Source organism: Setaria viridis, chromosome 1 (assembly GCF_005286985.2).
Source record: "Setaria viridis chromosome 1, Setaria_viridis_v4.0, whole genome shotgun sequence".
Taxonomy (NCBI): domain Eukaryota; kingdom Viridiplantae; phylum Streptophyta; class Magnoliopsida; order Poales; family Poaceae; genus Setaria; species Setaria viridis.
In genome coordinates, this window is record NC_048263.2 from 5,849,688 (window position 1) to 5,866,815 (window position 17,128).

General features: G+C 54.3%; 2 protein-coding genes and 1 non-coding gene across 3 annotated transcripts; 1 reads left to right on the forward strand and 2 right to left on the reverse strand.

Moving 5' to 3' along the window:
- The first annotated feature begins 2,047 nt into the window (after nucleotides 1-2,047).
- Nucleotides 2,048-2,120, forward strand: TRNAE-CUC (transfer RNA glutamic acid (anticodon CUC)). Its single transcript has one exon. It is a non-coding gene; the product is annotated as a tRNA-Glu (tRNA).
- A 1,175-nt stretch (nucleotides 2,121-3,295) lies between these two features.
- Nucleotides 3,296-8,066, reverse strand: LOC117850780 (very-long-chain aldehyde decarbonylase GL1-2). Its single transcript, XM_034732650.2, has 8 exons — nucleotides 7,852-8,066; nucleotides 7,486-7,709; nucleotides 6,728-6,966; nucleotides 5,910-6,520; nucleotides 5,625-5,732; nucleotides 4,164-4,370; nucleotides 3,959-4,069; nucleotides 3,296-3,867 (listed from the first exon to the last, which is right to left on the reverse strand). Exons 1-8 carry the CDS (start codon nucleotides 7,900-7,902, stop codon nucleotides 3,538-3,540), a joined length of 1,881 nt encoding a protein of 626 aa, XP_034588541.1. The 5' UTR covers nucleotides 7,903-8,066; the 3' UTR covers nucleotides 3,296-3,537.
- Nucleotides 8,067-11,743: 3,677 nt separating this feature from the next.
- Nucleotides 11,744-13,025, reverse strand: LOC117842398 (transcription factor IBH1-like 1). The gene is made up of 2 exons (XM_034722852.2): nucleotides 12,274-13,025; nucleotides 11,744-12,121 (listed from the first exon to the last, which is right to left on the reverse strand). The coding sequence occupies exon 1, from the start codon at nucleotides 12,979-12,981 to the stop codon at nucleotides 12,292-12,294; it is 690 nt and encodes a 229-aa protein (XP_034578743.1). The 5' UTR covers nucleotides 12,982-13,025; the 3' UTR covers nucleotides 11,744-12,121; nucleotides 12,274-12,291.
- Between the last annotated feature and the right edge of the window lie 4,103 nt (nucleotides 13,026-17,128).

The following is a 17,128-nucleotide window of genomic DNA, read 5'->3' on the forward strand; positions in this document are numbered from 1 at the left end:
GGTGGCCGTTGCGGGGGAGCGAGATATTTATAACGATCGCGTTCGCGTCAGGAGTCAGGACTGGGCTGCGACCACGGGCACGGGATCCGAGTGGCCGTCGCGCACGTCAGGCCGGGGGTTTTCTGGTTCGATTCGGGGGCGGATCGCCGCCGACCGATCCGGCCGCACTCCGTTTCACGATCGATCCCGCCGTCGTTACAGGGGCCATGCGCCCATGCAGGTGCAGGGCGCCGATCCGTGACGCGCATGCTGCGTCCCGGCCCGCCGCCGCCTTCTTCCACGCATGCGTGACACGAGGGCGGCGTCGCCAAGCAACGCAAGTCGCGACCCGTGCGTGCGCGGTCAGGTTCAGCGCATCGGGCAAGAGTTGTCTGTCGATCAGTAGCTAGCTACACGCCACGCAAGCGAGCCGGAAATCTGCTCTCTGGCTGGCCGGGCGCTGCCCGTGCTCGGCGTCGATCAAAAGGCGATCGCGATCACGGCGGAGCAGGCAGAAAGCTAGCTAGCTAAGAGAGAGATCGCTTGCGATTTTCCCTGGCTCTCACGCCGCCTGTGAGCAGAACAGTACGTCGTGCTGTCCTCGGTACGTTTCACCTCACTGTTAGAAAAAAGACCTTCCATCCTAACAAAAATCTTCTCAGTTATTTTTGACCAGGAACTAAAGATGCTTTAGTCTCGAGTCTAAATTTTGTAGTATATGAAGACACCTTTAATCACGGTTGGTAACACCAACCGAGACTAAAGGTGATCCCAAGTTACTACAAAAGGATTGCATCCCCTACTCAGCCAGATGTGCTGTGTAGGTGAGATGGTAAGGAAGCTACGTGCGAAGCTTGAGGTCGTGGGTTCGAATCCCACGCACCGCGTACGTGCATATTTCGTATGAGAAATCGCGTCACTTGTATCTTGCGACGTGTGCGTGTAAGGTGGGGGAGCTCCCGGGAATAGTCCCGGGTGAAAGACCTATGCACACGCACGATCTGATTTTCTCAGTGAGAGATCCAATCCAAGCATTGAGGAGTTGCCAACCAAAAGCATGGATGCATGCAGTTTAGTAAAAGCAACTTCAGCGGACCTTCTAAATGGCCCCCTAACCCATACTAACCCATGTTTAGAGGATCACTCCAGCAAGCCCTTTGCTAGACTCCCATTACGGGGAGACCTCCAAATTCTTCCTATCTTACATATATCTATGGGTCCACCTATTACAGGGAGACCTCCAAATTCTCCCTATCGTACATACATCTATGGACCCACCAGAAGGTTTGGACAGTCCCATATTTGGGACTGAACACCGAGACGCAGCTAACATGGAGGTCATGCGCAGACGGCGTAGTCTACATGGAAAGACAATGAGTAGTCGAGGATTAGAAAAGTACTCGTTGTGATAAGAGTAGGGATTCTTTAGTCGTACCTGTGACCGTGCCCCCAAGTATATAAGGTGAGGTAGGGATCCCTCCAAAGCAATTCAATCCAACCAACACACAGGACGTAAAGTATTACGCAATCTAGCGGGTCTAAACATTGACACTCCCCTCCACCCTTCATTTCTAAGGAGGTCTCCATGGATCCTCTATCTATGAGGCTATTGCTGAATTTGGAGATATTTATATGACCTGTAAAAAATAAAAAGAACCCCATTTATTTTGGGGGCTTTGATTTGAGGAGTTGCTCTAATATCGTCAGCTAATCACAAGGTTCAAGCGCGTGAGATCTCGAATCCCGGCGCGTGATGGACGATACGGCCCGTTGGAGAGAAATGCGAGCCCTGGCCGGGAACCATGTGATGCGCAACGCTATGTTACTATACACTGTACCAAACGCGCGAGAAAGATGAAAAAGGCGCTGAACCAGGAGTACGATCTGCAGTTCTCTCCTCCATATACATGCACCCGTGACCGTCTCCTTAAACTCCAGATCAATGAGAGAACAAATAGCCTATCTTGTGTAGTCAATCGTGTAGTCCCGACTAGATCGCTGTACACATCACAGGAGACGACAGATTCCAGTTTGAATTAAAAAGAACTAGAAGACCATTCTTCCACAATCCGTTGTAGTCTAGCTGGTTAGGATACTCGGCTCTCACCCGAGAGATCCGGGTTCGAGTCCCGGCAACGGAAATTTTATTTTCGCTGTTCCTTTTTGCTTCCCTTTCACATTTTTTGCGTACCTGAACTCTGAAGCGTGCTGTTCTTAGGCACTGCACCAAGGCTTTCATCCAATGCACCGTCTTATTCAGCCGTTGTCTTCCTCTTCTCCTGCGTTTGAGTGCTTCAGTGCTTGGTCTTGGGGAGAAAATGGGAAAGGTGCAATTTGCCATGGGCCGGAAAACGCAGGTCTGGCTTGAGTTGCAAAAGGTGCCGGAGAGCAGACGGCGGCCGCAGCAGGAAGCCAGGAATATTTGCTAGGGGTTAACTTGCTGTTTTTTTACATAACTAGATCCCAGACTGTAAATTCTTATTTGGGTGTGGGTCGCAGAGGGAACGTATTTTCTTTTTCTAAATGAAAAAACTCTAAATCTTACACAGATATAAATTAGCATCGCCTAAACATTGTGCAATAGGGCCAAAAATCGCCTTTATTATTGGATGACTATAAGACTATTGCACCAGAAAAAAATGTCTTCGCTCAAACATTCAATAAACTAATCTAAGTAGGCAAGAAAGTTTATGAAAGAATTTGGTAATATATAGTGTGCTATCTTATAGTACACAAAATTTTAGCCCAACCATTTAACTGTACAATGAAAAGTGCGAAAAGAGAAATTTTAGGCAAACAAAATGTTGTCGGTTCGCTTGTCGTTGTGCAGGACATCTTTTCGGATGATTTTTGTTTTATATATTGGTAGTATTATTTTCTACACCACCAATTGTTTAAGAGTGACCAATTTTTAAGGTTTCAAAAAAATGGTCATCACGTCGCCCAATTTATTGAGCGACGGCCCGACGGGGACTGGTTTTTGTAAAAATAAAAAATAAAAAAACTTCAATTGGTTGGGCAACGTAGCATATGGAAATCCACCCCATCGCATGAGAAATGCTATGCACAAGAGCGGAGCTAGGAGGTGGAAGGATTGGTGGTCAGCTTTCACCTCCATGTTGCATTTCATGGGTGTCATTAGCTGCCATGAACAGTGATTGGCTATTAAAGTTGTCAAATTCCAATACACCTGTCACTATTCAAATTGATTTCAGAGAGCCACTGCCCCAATCACCAATTCATGTAGAAAACCACATGAGCGGAGGAGGAGAATCACACGGTAGAGCAAAGGACAAAGTCAGCGATCGATCACCTGTGACAATATAATGGGCCATTCCGATTTCTTATTTGTTCTGATTCGATTTACATCAGTATCCGACACAAAAACAGGTGATCCGATCCGACCAAGAACTCATTGCCATAACTGTCTTGAGATCGTCCTGCCATCAAATCGTGAACACGCGCGTAGTACATGACATTTATCCGGCGTCCACTTGACAGTACACGAATGGCCACGGCGAATGAACGCGGTGGCCGGCGGGACAGATCGATGGTCAGTCAGACCGGCGCGAGGCCGTGCTTGAGCGCCGCCCTCCAGACGACGTCGATGCGGTCGACGTCGATGGCGCCGACCTCGTGGTGGTCCCAGCCCTCGAGGAAGTGCACGACGCCGCCGGCGTGGCAGGCGTGCACCACCCCGCGCTCCATGGTGTACTCGCAGGAGCTGAGCCCGCGCACGTCCTTGGGGAGCCGCATCGCGGCGAGCTTCCCGTAGGTGCAGTCCCGCCGGAACCCGATGATCGGCGGCACCACGAACTGGTGGAAGTGCGTCCCCGCCGGCGCCCACCGCTGCTCCCGCGGCGACAGCCACTTGCCCACGATCCACGTCTGCAAATAACACTTAGCCACCGTGTCAGGTATCCACTAGTTAAGCTCTGCGGGTACAGTAGGGCAACGCGAACGTTGAGGACATGTGTACCTTGCAGTTCTGCGCGGCCTGGTACTTGGTGACCTGCACGAGGTACTGCTGGAACTCCGGCGGCGCCTCCCGCTGGATCTTGACGAACCTCTCGGACGACATCGTGAACATCTGAAAACCAGGCACGAGGAAGATCATCTATCAGCTCCGATCATGTCAGCTGGTGTGAGATGAGCCTGCAGGGAGATGGAGATGTGCTTTGTACCAGGACTCTGATCTTCTTCCTGCAGAGGTAGAGCGCGATGGCCCTGCCGAGCTTGGACGTCGCGCCGGTGAGGAACACCTCCTTCACGTTGCTGGGGATCTCGTTCAGGATCACCGCCGCCGTCAGCGTGTTGCCGTGCACCACCCGCACCCGCAGGTCCGGGTGCTTGCTCACGAACAGGGTGCCGCCACCGTTCAGCGCCTCGTTCTGATGAGCAGACAACGAAGATGAAAAACGTTAGCCTCGTACTATGATTCTCGCTCAACTGCCAGAAAAATCACCGCGTTGAATTCTTTTTTTCGAAAATGGCCACTATTCCATCTCCAAATCCAGCACGGTACTATTCCGATCTTGAATCGGGGGAGATCTTATCATCCCCCCGTTCAGACATGTCAGAGAGGGGCCATAAGGGCGAGCACTGGAGAGCACAGCAGCACTAGACAGGTGTGCCTGCAGGCTGCTGCAGCCCTGTACTGTCCGTGCATCGCATTCGCATCTCGGCCTCCGTCTACAGTTCGCCTCACGACACACGTCTGATTGGCGCGCAGGAGGAACAGGGCCCGATCTAAGGGCCTGCCGTCTGCGTCACACGGCCCATTAATGGAGCAGACCAGAGAACGGCAGGACCACACCGAATTCCCTCCGATTGTTGGATAGGATTCCATCCCGCCCATCCATCATCAACATGAACCGACGACCCGTCATGGCCCACCGGCACGCGGCCGCCCTGCCACCGCGCCTCCCCCCGGCCCCCGATTTGGCTGGCTGGCGTCGCCGGCGCGCGACAGGGACACACGGCTCCACCACCACTTGACCACTTCCCTTTCCTTTCCTTTCCCTCCCCGCCAGGCGCCGTCGCCGACGCCGAAAGGGAGACCAGAGCGAGACCACGGCATCATCAATGGGCTCTCGCCGTCGCCTGCTTGGCGCCTTGGCCACCGTCTCCTCCACACACACACACAAACACACCTGACACCCCCGCGCCCGTGTCGTCCGCGTCCGTCCAGCGCGAACCCGGGCGTGGCGTGGCGTGGTCGTCTCGCCACCGCTGCCGGCCGGCCGGCCGGCCTTCAATGCGGCCACATGCGCGCCCGACGCATCCCCGTCTCGCAATAATAATACACGGACGGATCATGGATGGATGTTGGATGCCAGTGATAGAACCTACTGTACTCGGCCAGCCCACACACCGGGTAGCCGTAGCCAAACAACGGCGACGCGTCACGCGTGCGTCCACGCTACACACCACGGCGTCATGTGAGCATCTACTGCTCAACTCGCGAGGAAGACGATGGGATCCAGTACAGCTACGTGCTGCTGCGCTCAAGTACCGGCAAGCAGTTTAAAACACTGGTGGTTGTTTAATTGTTATCATAGCCATTAAGTTGCAACGGAGACCGACGGACGGAGGGGAGAGAGAGAGAGAGAGAGGCAGCTGAACGAAGCTGAGTAGTAGCTGACCTTGTTGAGGGCGGCGAGGCTGAGCACCTTGACGCCCATCCTGTCGGCCCGGAGGATCGCCAGCTCGATCTGGTGGTTGATGCCCTTCTTCGCCGCCGGCAAGAAGTACTGCGCGTCGCGTCGTCGACATGCACAACATACGCCCACAGACAAGACACTTCATTAGCCTAGTTTAGTTAGCAGACGCCCGTCAAATCAAACCTGCCTACGCGATCAATGCAAATCTTTTATCATCCAGCGTCGTCGCGTCATCATCGATCAAGCCGGGATCCGATCGATCCGTACCTGGAAGCCGTAGCGGGGCACGGACCAGGTCTGGTGGAGGTGTCCGCGGAGGTAGTAGAAGCTGACGACGAAGGTCTTGGAGCAGCACCACATGAGGAGCATGAATCCGAAGGCGACGGGCCAGAAGGGGAGCAGGATGAAGTGGTTTGCGAACGGGGTGGAGCTCAGCGACCGGAGCGCGAACGGCACGTGCATCGACGACATGATGTCCACCACGTGCGCCAGGAACACGAACTCCGGCGTGCCCAGCGCGCCGCCGCCGCCCGCGCCGTCGTACGCCGCGCGCTGCAGCGGCCACGACCGCTCGTCCAGGGTGCCGAACGCCGCGTCCAGCGCAGGCATGAACAGGCAGAAGTTGCCGCGCTTCTCGAGGTGGTGGAGGCTCAGGTACGAGGGCGTGTAGAGGATGTATCGGAGCGGGGGGAAGGCGTCGAACACCCTGGGCGACACGACCTCCACGTTGCTGTAGCCCATGGCGCGGAGGTAGTCGAAGACGAAGGCGTGCGCGTAGACCAGGCCGATGGAGCCGGCGCCCAGCAGGAAGGCGCCTGCCAGCGGGGCCCCCATCGCCAGCGTCAGGAGCAGGCTCTCCAGCGGCGTGCCGAACCCGGCTGCAGATGCAACACGAGCAGGAAAACTTTATATATTTTTTTATTATATAGCAAGGAGCAGAAAAAACCTTTATTTATTGACGAGAACGGAGGAGAAATAATGGCGCAGTCATGCAGAAATTGTTGCAGCATCAATCATGCATCTTTTGATCTTAAAAAAAGAATAAATAAAAATGCACCTGCAGCCGGCGCAGAGGATCCCGTTACCTGTTAGCGCCTGGGTGACGCCGGAGGAGTGGTGCGCGGCGTGGTAGCGGGCGAAGAGCGGGGCCCGGTGGAGGGCCCGGTGGGCCAGGTAGAAGACCGGCTCTGAGAAGCCCACATGCAGCAGCAGGGCCACGGCCCAGCCGCGCGGGTCCCACAGGCAGAGCTGCCGCAGGCCCGGGAGCAGTGGGCTGTTGACCACCATGGCCCCAATCAGCGTTTGTAGAATCAGAAAGTTGTCCCTGCACGCGGGGGCCCACCGGTCAGCCACACAGTCAGGCAGAGGTCGGACAAAAAATTACCGAATTACTGTCCCAAGGAACTACATCACCAAACGATATGCTGACAACTTTATGCATATCTAGTCACCGCTAGTTTTTGTTTTTTATTTTTTTTCCCTGAGGGAGGTGTGGAAAAAATAATCAAGAAAATAAAATCTACCTTTTGGACCCTCAACTCCAACTATAAACGACTCAAGAAATCAAACTGAATATAGAAGACGCTAGAGGCGTAGAAGCTAGCTCTCAACTGCCGTAGCTTACTCGTGCAAGCTACAAAGTAGTTGCCGTCAATACAAAGTGTGCCCATCCACACATTTTGAATGAACCCAGACTCCAAAGTGGTTTGGTGCTGCAACTGCAAGGTGCACATGCCATGCAGCTCGCAATCTAACACAGCAGCATCTACCCCCAAGAAGTAGAAACTCACGAGGAGGCCATAGGCATACAGCCAAGCTAAGGTGGTGGTGGAAGTATTCTCACCAGTCCCACTCGGCGTCGATCTGGCGGAAGTCGACGCCATCGGCGACGACGCGGCGGCGGCGGGTGAAGAAGAGCATGTTGCCGTAGGTGAACCAGAACTGGTAGATGAGCCCACGCACGGCGAAGAGCACCAGCAGGTGCAGCCACCACGAGCCCAGCGGCAGGCCCCCTTGCTCCCGCCATTCCCGCACCACCTTCCACACCAGAGGCCCGAACAGCATGTACTGCATTTATATGCATAACGAAACATGTCAAAGAACTATATATATAAAGATACTGCATAGTTATTACAAAAATAGATGTATATATATGTATATATATGGACATGGAGGCACAAAAAGGGAAGGAGGAGGAGGAGTCGTTTGCCTTGTATTGGCCGAGGCTTGCCCACGGCCAGGAAGAGAGGGGCGGCGCCATGGATTCTGGCCTTGAGAGATCAGTGCCGAAGGGGAAACAGTGCTCTGTGTCTGAAGTACAGGAGGGAGGCCCGGGAGAGAGAGAAACAGAGGAGGGTATGTGTAGTTGCGCTTGGCCACTGCCTTCGTCTCTCCTCTGACCTCTGCTCTTTGGGCGGCCACCCTGCCTACTTATAAGCAGAGGCCAGGCCAGCAGAGGAGGGCAAAACAAAGACAGCGACCACCCCCCATCCCGGCCGGCGGGTCCCGCCTCGCGCGCGCGACGCAGCTCAGCTCATCGCGGCCCATCACGGCACGCGCGCGGAAAGAAACATGTCAACGAAAATCTAGCGCGCGGATTTGGCGTTGCCAGGGAAGATCTTAAAGGCGCCGATGGACATCCGGCACCAGCAGCGGAATCTCCCTGCCATTAATCGCCATCAGCAGCAGCAGCAACTAACCGTCCTAACGATCGGCCTCGCCGAGCTCGGTTCTAAACAAAACTTGTAATGAGCATACAGTATTCGACATGGCTCCTCAGTCCGGTAATCCGGTTTTTGCTCGAGCTCACAAGTCGGAACGCACCGGCACTGCAGCTCGGCGCGAGTCAAACGCCCTACCGGTGCGGGCATGATGGCTCGGTTAGTTGGTCAGTTATCGGCCGGCCGGTGCGTGCCGTACGCTGTCGTCCGGAGACCGAGGTGGTTATACTCGACGACCGCCCGCCGATAGTAGGAAAAGGAGGGCGCCCGTGCAGGACGAAGACGAAGCGAAACCGTACAAAGGCGCCGAGCAGCTCGCTCGGGCGGTTCCAGTTGGGCACGCCGGGCGTTTTTGACCAAGGCCGGCGGCGATGATCACCACCGTCGTCAGCCGGGGGGGGCGGGGGCGGGGATCTTCAGTTGCGTGCTGGGCGCGCGCGGTGGCGCCGAGTTGTCGGCTCTCGTGCTGGCTGTCGCCTGTCGGGGTCCGGACGGCGCGGGCACGCCGGCGGTGCCGGCCGCACGCGCCGTGCACCCGCGGTGTCTGGCCCCGAAACGGACGGCGGAGTGGAGTGGAGAGCGACTGCGTACAGTATCAGTAGTGTGTCGGCGTCAGCTCGCGGACCGAATGAATACGGTACGCGTCTTTTGTTACTATAACTGCACTGCACGCCATGTTACGTTGCGCCCCCCGGCGGCCATGTGAGCGCCCATGCCTTGTCGTGCTCAGTGCTCTGCTCACCCCCGCGTCCAGGGCCGGCCGAGGCCGAGCGCGAGGAGGAAGCCAGGAACCCCCGAACAAACGTTGGCGCACGCGCCGTGAACCGTGATCGCGCGCGTACGGGAGGGGGGGGCGCGCGGCGTGCAGGCAGAGGCGGGGCACCCTGCTGTTGCCTGTTGCTACGGCGTGTCGGCACGCGCGTCCGGTCTCCTCGCCAAGTCGCGCGCAGGGATGGATGGGCGGGGCCGGTCGCGCGCGGAGTTAATGCGGCCACCAGACCAGAGTGACCACCGGCCGGGCTGTTCCTATCCGCGCGCGAGCCGTACGTGGACGCGAGTGGCCAGCCACCCTGCGAGAGACTGCGACCACCGCCGTGCGCCCGGGCCCGGCCGTTCCATGCTCACGGCTTCCCCAGCTCCAATTGGCCACGACGACGCGTACGCTTTGGTCACCAGAGCTAAGAGCATTGCTTCTTCGAGGTTCAAGCAAAAGCAAAGGTTTTAATTCGCAAAGGCAGGCCAACGACGACGGTCGAGCACCGCACTGGAGCTCAACAGTGGTGTCGTTCTTCGGTGCTCGCTCCAAGCGTCTCCATTGTCCTCGCCCTGAGAAACACAGGTGTGCCTGTACTTCATTTTTGTCACGTACGCTTGCTACCTCGGTTAGCCCCGCCTGTACGTACTACGAAGGGCACGTTTTTTTTTTGGCTCCTTTCAATGGCGGATACTAAGGAGGCGTTTGGTAGCCTGACGAGGGTTGGGCCAGGCCCAGTAGAAGCAATTTGGTTTGTTTGGTAGCGTGTATGGGTCACGGGTCAGGTCCAGGAGACGTAGAAGAGATCATATCCTGGCTGCATCGCGTGGAACGCAGGCCGGAAGCGCTAGTTGCGGTGACCCCCGCCGGTTAGCGTTTTTCCTCACCAACATATGCTAGAGGCTGCGGCGGCGACCAGTTGCGGTGGCGCTCGGAGGGTTGCGACGGCGCGCGGCGTGCCAAGACCGCAGCGGCGCACGGAGGGCTGCAGCGGCGCGGGGCGCGTAGAGGAACCTGTCCCCAGGCGCTCGAGGACCTATTCCTACCGCCAACCGCCGCCTCCCGCGGCTCTCCCCACCGGCGGCCGCCGGTGTGTCCGCGCCCCCTCCTCCCCGTCGGCGCCCCGCGGCCCTCTCCCTCCTGCCGGCGCCCGCTGCGAGCGGGGGCCGGCCGGCGGGGGCCTAGGCGTACGCGGGGGGGGGGGGGGGGGGGGGGGGGGGGTGGCAGGCGTGTGGCAGGCGGGGACCCCGGGGGGCGACAGAGGCCGTGGCGATGCACGGCCCAGGCGCACCCTCCACGACGGCGGGAAGAAGGGAATGGGGAGTCCGGCGCGAGGGACGGCGGCGAGAGGTGGCTGGGCTTGGACGGGAGGAGGCGACGGGGAGGTCTGTGTGGTGGTGACTGCTGGCGCTGGGGTGCGCCGTGCGCCGCTGGGGTCGGTCGGTTGGGATTTATGCTGCGTGCGGCCATGGGGCGCGCTTTCGCCGGCGGCTACTGCTGCTCGTGGAGGACGCGGCACGCGGAGGATGCGGCCTCGGCGGCGGGCGGCTCAAGATGGCGCCGTAGAAGAAACAGAGGAGACGGAAGGGTGGTAATTCTACTTTTGCTCATGTGAGCTAACAAACATCATCTCAGCCCAGCCATTATCATGGACTGCAAATTTGCCGATCAATATCTGTGCATCTCATTAGCCTAGCTGGGCTGACTCGAGCTTGGCTCAGGGCCGGCTGAGGCTATACAGTCTGCCAAACGCAGCCTAATGCGCCGGCGAGCTTTTGCGTGGTTACGGTGTGTGGTCAGCAATGACTGTACGTACCCAGTACGGGCGGGCGTCCTCGCGTACTTAATTGGTGATCGCACAGCGCCGGGTTGTTTCCATGGGGTTTGCCGTTTGCGCGCGCGTACGGGCGGCTATTTGTGCAGCGCGGTAGTACAAGGCCCCTCGCTCGAGGAGGACGACTGGAGGAGGGAGCTTCTGTTGGTTGACTACTTGACTTGGTGTGTGTGTGGTGGGTGTATCAAATTTTTGCTGGAAGGCTTTTGGGCCTGCCGCTGCCAGGCCTTAAGATACATACTGTCTGGAAAGCCCGCTTTGTTCGATCAACACAGGCCCATAATAGTTGGGATGGTGATGTCAGCACTACGCTGTGAGTGAACAAATGAGCTACTCCTCTCCTCACCCAAGGCCCATCAGAGTGAATGGAAAAAATAGAAACATAGGGCGAGAGGCTTGGCCCGTTAGTGCCGGACAGAGGAACTGCATTACAAGTCTACAAGTGAAATGGACCATTTGTTACCATCAATCAGTCGACCCATATGGCATGCAACAGCAGCGCAGAAAGATATGCTGATCTTGTAACCGCCTGATATATGTGCCTGACAGATAGCAGATATGCGATCGAGCTATCTATACATTCTCAGATCACGCTGGGAAGCGATGGAGCTCGATTTCCGATGTGCGTGTTCAAATCAGATAACTAAAAGTCGGTGGCAGTTATCTTGTGAATTTTGTTGATCTGTCAGGAATTCAGCAGCATGATTTGAACATCATATGCAAGCATGATTCGGATTAGGCATATATCCTCTATACAGTATGTGTATCTCTCTCTCAATTGACCAGAAAAGCATTATGTAAAAAAATACTGCCTTCAAATTAAAGGCTCAATTTCACAAAAGAAAAAAAATCCTCAATGCTTTACCGTCGCCACAATGGCATGTGTCTTTGGTTCAAGTATAAAAGTTACTGCTACTACCGGAGTACATTTCTCTATCTCACGCCTATCACTGCAGCCTACAAGGTGTTTGATATGATCTACCCTTCATCATTTTCCACATGCTGATCTGGGGCCTTATGTTCTCTCACATCAACTTCCGCACGGGCGTCCTTTCTGCGTGATCTTTTCCTCCTCTTCTGAATACCTGCTACAATCTTTCTGCCATTTTGCCTGAAAATAGAACCGCCGGCCCTTTCAATTCCTCTAGCCACGCACTTTGTGCAAAAGCCCCTGCATGATAAAACAACCATCAAGAATTTTTTTTTGTAAGCTACAGAGATCGGTGTTGAAAGGTAGGAGTCACTCTGAAATGATCATTAGTAGACAAAAGCTTATTATCGACCTTTAGATCAGTTGCAAAAAGATTCAGAAAACGTACTAACCTGGGCCGACGCCAGATCTCATCGCACGGCATTCGAGATGCGCCGGAGCACGTCAACTTGCGCGTGTAGATGTGCGACGTAGTCCATGGCCTCATGGAGCAGCGAGATCTCGTCGAGCAACTCGCCTCCAGGTATCATCTTCCTGAGCACCTTGGTCCTCTTCCTCACCAGCCTCCTCGCAATCTCGCCGCTACTGATCGCTGCCGCCGCCGTTCTCGCAAGAGAAGCACCACTCCCAGTGCCACCCCTCGATCTCCTCGTGCGGAGCTGGCACCGCCTCACAATCCTCTTGCACCTGCGCACCTTCTCCGGCGACTTGCACGGCATAGACGACGAGGCCAAGATGGCCCGCGGCCACCGCGCTCCGCCGCCGCGGGCGGTGGCCATGGCGATGTCGGCGGACGACTTGATGGCGCGCTTCCTCTCGTGGAGACTCATCGTGGCGCTCTTGCTCCCAGAGCATGAGACGCAGGCCTTTCTGCAGGCTTGAAGGCTCAAGATCAAGTTCTTGAGGAAGCCCTGCTGGAAGGCCCTGGTGTTGGGGCCTCGCATCGCGTCGGTTGAGGAAAAAAGGTAAGAGCTAGGTATTGGAAGCAATGGAGAATGGACGCCGACGCTTGAGACTTGAGAGCGTGCGTGGATGTATATATACATCTGATCTCTCCAATCTCCATGAGGGATGGAGGTGCATGTGGTGTGAGCTAGCATGCATTCCCACCATTCTGTGTGGTCCTCTTCTCCATCAGCTAGCTAGCTACTAGCCAGCATCTCTTCTCCCTTTTTCTGCTCATGGCACATGCTCCATTGCTGTACAGTTTCATGCATGCGCTGAAAAGGTCTCATTTTGTTTTTAATCGAAGGTTGAAATAAAACAGTTAACAGCTCAGATGTTAAGCATGTGGCGGTTCAGGGTTGGGATGTACAATGTATACAATTGTTGTGTTATCATTCCCTGCAATTTTCTAACGCATGTATCTGTATCTCACATGCCACATGATGATCATCTCGAAGTACAACCACAAGTACGAATGTACAATGCGATGCAAACAGTTCCTGAACAGTTCTGAGTATCGATAGCTGCTGATATTCCATAGTATTCCCAGATTTTCAGAGATCATGGAGGAAGGAGGGAGAGAGAGAGAGAGGGAGAGGCTTGGGAGTGGGGCCGCGGGCTCCCCATGAGAAGAGGCAGCTAGGCAAGGCGCACATGGCGGCACATGCAGCGCCACCCCGAGTTGGCAACCTTGCGAGTTATGAAGCGGGAACGTAGATTCGTTGGCATGCATGTTATGTGCCGTGCGTCCATCACGCACGCATGGTCATTCAGCGATCTGTTTGTCACCAGTGGTGAGCATGCAACGCCATGCAGGGTTTTCTGAAACCTGCAGCCAGCTGCATTCCCCAAACTGCAAATGTGACACAAAACTTACAGGCAGATCTTATTGTATAAATTCTAGACCTCATTTTTGTCACAGGAATTGGGAAATGATGAGATTGTCCAATCTTAAAGCTTCAGATCAGAATGATGATTCTGTAACTGAATGCAGAAATGAAAGGAACTTTGGACCTAGCTTTATTTTGATAGTCGGCTCAGGTAGATGCAGCTCTTTTGAGCGGGCAGCCAGAGTGTGAACCGGGAAAGCTGGACGTGGTTACCCGTGTCCCCACATGACAAGCCACATGGGGTTTCTCTACGGACTCGGAGCATGCACATGACGCTTTCCGGCACGCTCGATCGCGCAGTACGCTCACATTTTCAGGTGCTTTTCTCCCTCTCTTGCCTCTGTGAATTCTTTTTTTCCCCCCTTCTGGTTTTTCCCTGTGCTCTGGGCCTCTGGGGAGGGTCCTGACATTATGGAGCGCCCATGTGAGGTTTTGCTGGTTTGTTTTTGGGGGAGCTGAAGATATCTGCCTCTGGACTGGCGTATCACATGATCCGAATCGCGGTAACGATATAGAAATCAATGGGGTTGTTGGGATTGCTGTGTGGCTTTTCTTTTTTGCGATCCAAATACTCTTGTTCGGTGAGATATCCTAAGGCTAACGCGCACGGAAAAAGTTTTTTTTTATAGAAAATCCGTACAGAAAAGAAATTGAGATATATGACTATATGAGCAAGTCTACTTTGTTCTTCACCGAAAGGACGATGATGATGGCAGCAGGCCGCATCGAACAGCCTCCTCCCATCCAGAGTATTATGGGCCCCTAGTGTCTCTGTAGAAACGCAGCCCAATGACGGCGGGGTGTGGAGGAGAACTTCCACACGGCCCAGCCGCCAGCCAGCGGCAAGCGGCCCAGGCGGTGGTTTCGGGTTTCTCGGCGCCTTGGATTTTTGGTGGGATATTCCACAAGAAACCCGCTCGCCCCCGCCGCGTGCGAGAGCGATGTGAACGCGCCGCGCTGAGGCGGCAGGGAGAAGGCATGGGGCGCCCGCCGCCGCCGTCGTAATCCTCCGTGACGACGACTCGCTGCTACCCCAAATCCCAATCGGGGGACCAGGGCGGGGCCGGCGCTTGAAGCTTTTTCCCCCTTGGCCTCTTCCGTTTGGAGCTTCCTCCGAGCGAAACTTCAAAAAGATTGGGGTGCCGGGTTACGTTGATGATGCCAAACTTTTTCCCGCAAAATTCGGTCAAACTTTGATGCGGTCAATCTCTCGATGGCAAGCTGCACGTTTGGACGAGGCCGGGCGCAACAAGGTCTCAGGTGTTTTAGGGGCTGTTTGGTTCCAGGGTTAAATTTTAGCTCATGTCACATTGAATGTTTAGATACTAATTAGGAGTATTAAACATAAACTATTTGAAAAACACATTGCACAGATGGAGACTAAACGGCGAGACGAATCAATTAAGTCTAATTAGTTCATGATTTGACAATATGCTACTACAATAACCATTTGCTAATGATAGATTAATTAGGCTTAATAGATTCGTCTCATTGTTTAGTCTCCATCTGTGCAATTAGTTTTATAATTAACTCATATTTAGTCCTCCTAATTAGCCTCCGAATATTCGCTATGACACGAACTAAATTTTAGTTTAAGGATTCAAACGTCCCTTATCTCCTGAAGTCCTAATTCATCCACGAATGATACAGTGCTATCGTACGTACTCCACCGACCCATCTTGATTTCGGTTCGAAGGCGTGCGACTGAAAACAACAACCAACGACACGAATTAGTTAGTGATGAAGCAAACGACTTAATTTTTTTAGGGAAACGCTATGGTCATGGTGTCCGAACTGTTGGACGCTCCCCACCACTCCGTTCCTTCTACCGTTTTTTTCTTCCCCCTTTTCTTCTTCAACCTTCCATCTCGACGTATTCCTCATTCATCTCGGCGGCGCCACGCTTCCCAACCCCGGCAGGCTCGTCCCGCACCCCGGTGGCCTCGTCCCCCACCCCAACGGCGGCGCGCTCCCCCACCGCGGCGTCCTCCTCGTCCACCCTGCGGCGGCGCGCTCCTCCACTCCGGGAACCTCGTCCCCCACCCTGGCGGTGCCCCTCCCCCCACTCCGGCGTTCTTAACCAACCAAGAGCACCCAACGCCCCGGATCCGGTGGCCCTCTCCTCGACCCCGGAGAGATCCGAGCGGGGAAGGATCGGGCGGCGGCCATGGTGGATGACCTTCGGCTGCAGGCTGGTTGTCGTGGATCTAAGTGTTGCAATAGGTACCTCATGGTGTTGCAATAGTTATTTTTGGATGTTGCAACGGTGACTTTTGATGTTTCATCTGTTTTGCACCGGATCCGGTGGCCCTCTCCCCGACCTCGGCGAGATTCGAGCGGGGAAGGATCGGGCGGCGGCCATGGTGGACGACCTTCGACTGCAGGCTGGTTGTCGTGGATCTGAGTATTGCAATAGGTACCTCATGTTGTTGCAATAGTTATTTTTGGATGTTGCAACGGTGGCTTTTGATGTTTCATCTGTTTTGCACCGGATCCGGTGGCCCTCTTCCTGACCCCAGCGAGATCTGAGCGGGGAAGGATCGGGCGGCGGCCATGGTGGACGACCTTCGACGGCAGGCTGGTTGTCGTGGATCTGAGTGTTGCAATAGGTACCTCATGGTGTTGCAATAGTTATTTTTGGATGTTGCAACGGTTGCTTTTGATGATTCATTTGTTTTGCAACAGTCTGACTTGCCAACAATCGGGTGTTGCACCAACTTGTTCATGATGTTGCATATAGTTGTTTTCTTTGTTTCGTCTTTTCTTCTTTCGTTGTTGCAATGTTGTAAGAGATGTTTTTTTGTTGTTGCAATGTGTCTGTTTTGAATGTTGCACGAAGCAATTCGGGATGTTTCATGCACGTAAAGATGTTGCAATCCTCGGTGTTGCAAGTGTTGATTTTTGATGTTTTGATAGTTATTTTTTAATGTTGCGACGGAGCGTCCGATAAAACAAAATTATCGGACGTCCGGGTGCTAGCACTTCCCATTTTTTTATGGTGCCATAGAATGGTCGAGATTTTATTTCATAGGCTTCCGACCGGTGAAAAGATTTATTCCTGCATGAAAGCTCGTTGTGGTCTTCCCGAAAGAAGAAGACTTGGGATCCATTCGGAACATTGAGAAATAATTTCAACTCCCCTGAATTACCGGCAAAATCTGATGTTGGGCATAATAACGATTCTCAAGTGTGTAATCGTAAATTATTTTTTTAAATACGCTAGAGAGCTACGTATCATTCCATTAAGAAAGAGAATAACCAAAGTTTAAAGTTTACAACGCGGGTCGATCGGGCACACGCACACGGGTAGAATGGTGGGTGCAGCTACATGGGTAACCATTACAACCAAAATAAAAAGGAAAGGAAGACCACTGCATCACAGCATGAGATGACCAACCGAGCGCTAAGAGGC

Coding starts and splice junctions, on each gene's coding strand:
- LOC117850780 (XM_034732650.2), bottom strand. CDS start 7,902: ATGGCGCCGCCCCTCTCTTCCTGGCCGTGGGCAAGCCTCGGCCAATAC. Junction 7,710..7,851: donor CAAGCCTCGGCCAATACAAG/GCAAACGACTCC, acceptor ATATAAATGCAG/TACATGCTGTTCGGGCCTCT. Junction 4,070..4,163: donor GGAAGAAGATCAGAGTCCTG/GTACAAAGCACA, acceptor CCTGGTTTTCAG/ATGTTCACGATGTCGTCCGA.
- LOC117842398 (XM_034722852.2), bottom strand. CDS start 12,981: ATGCTAGCTCACACCACATGCACCTCCATCCCTCATGGAGATTGGAGA.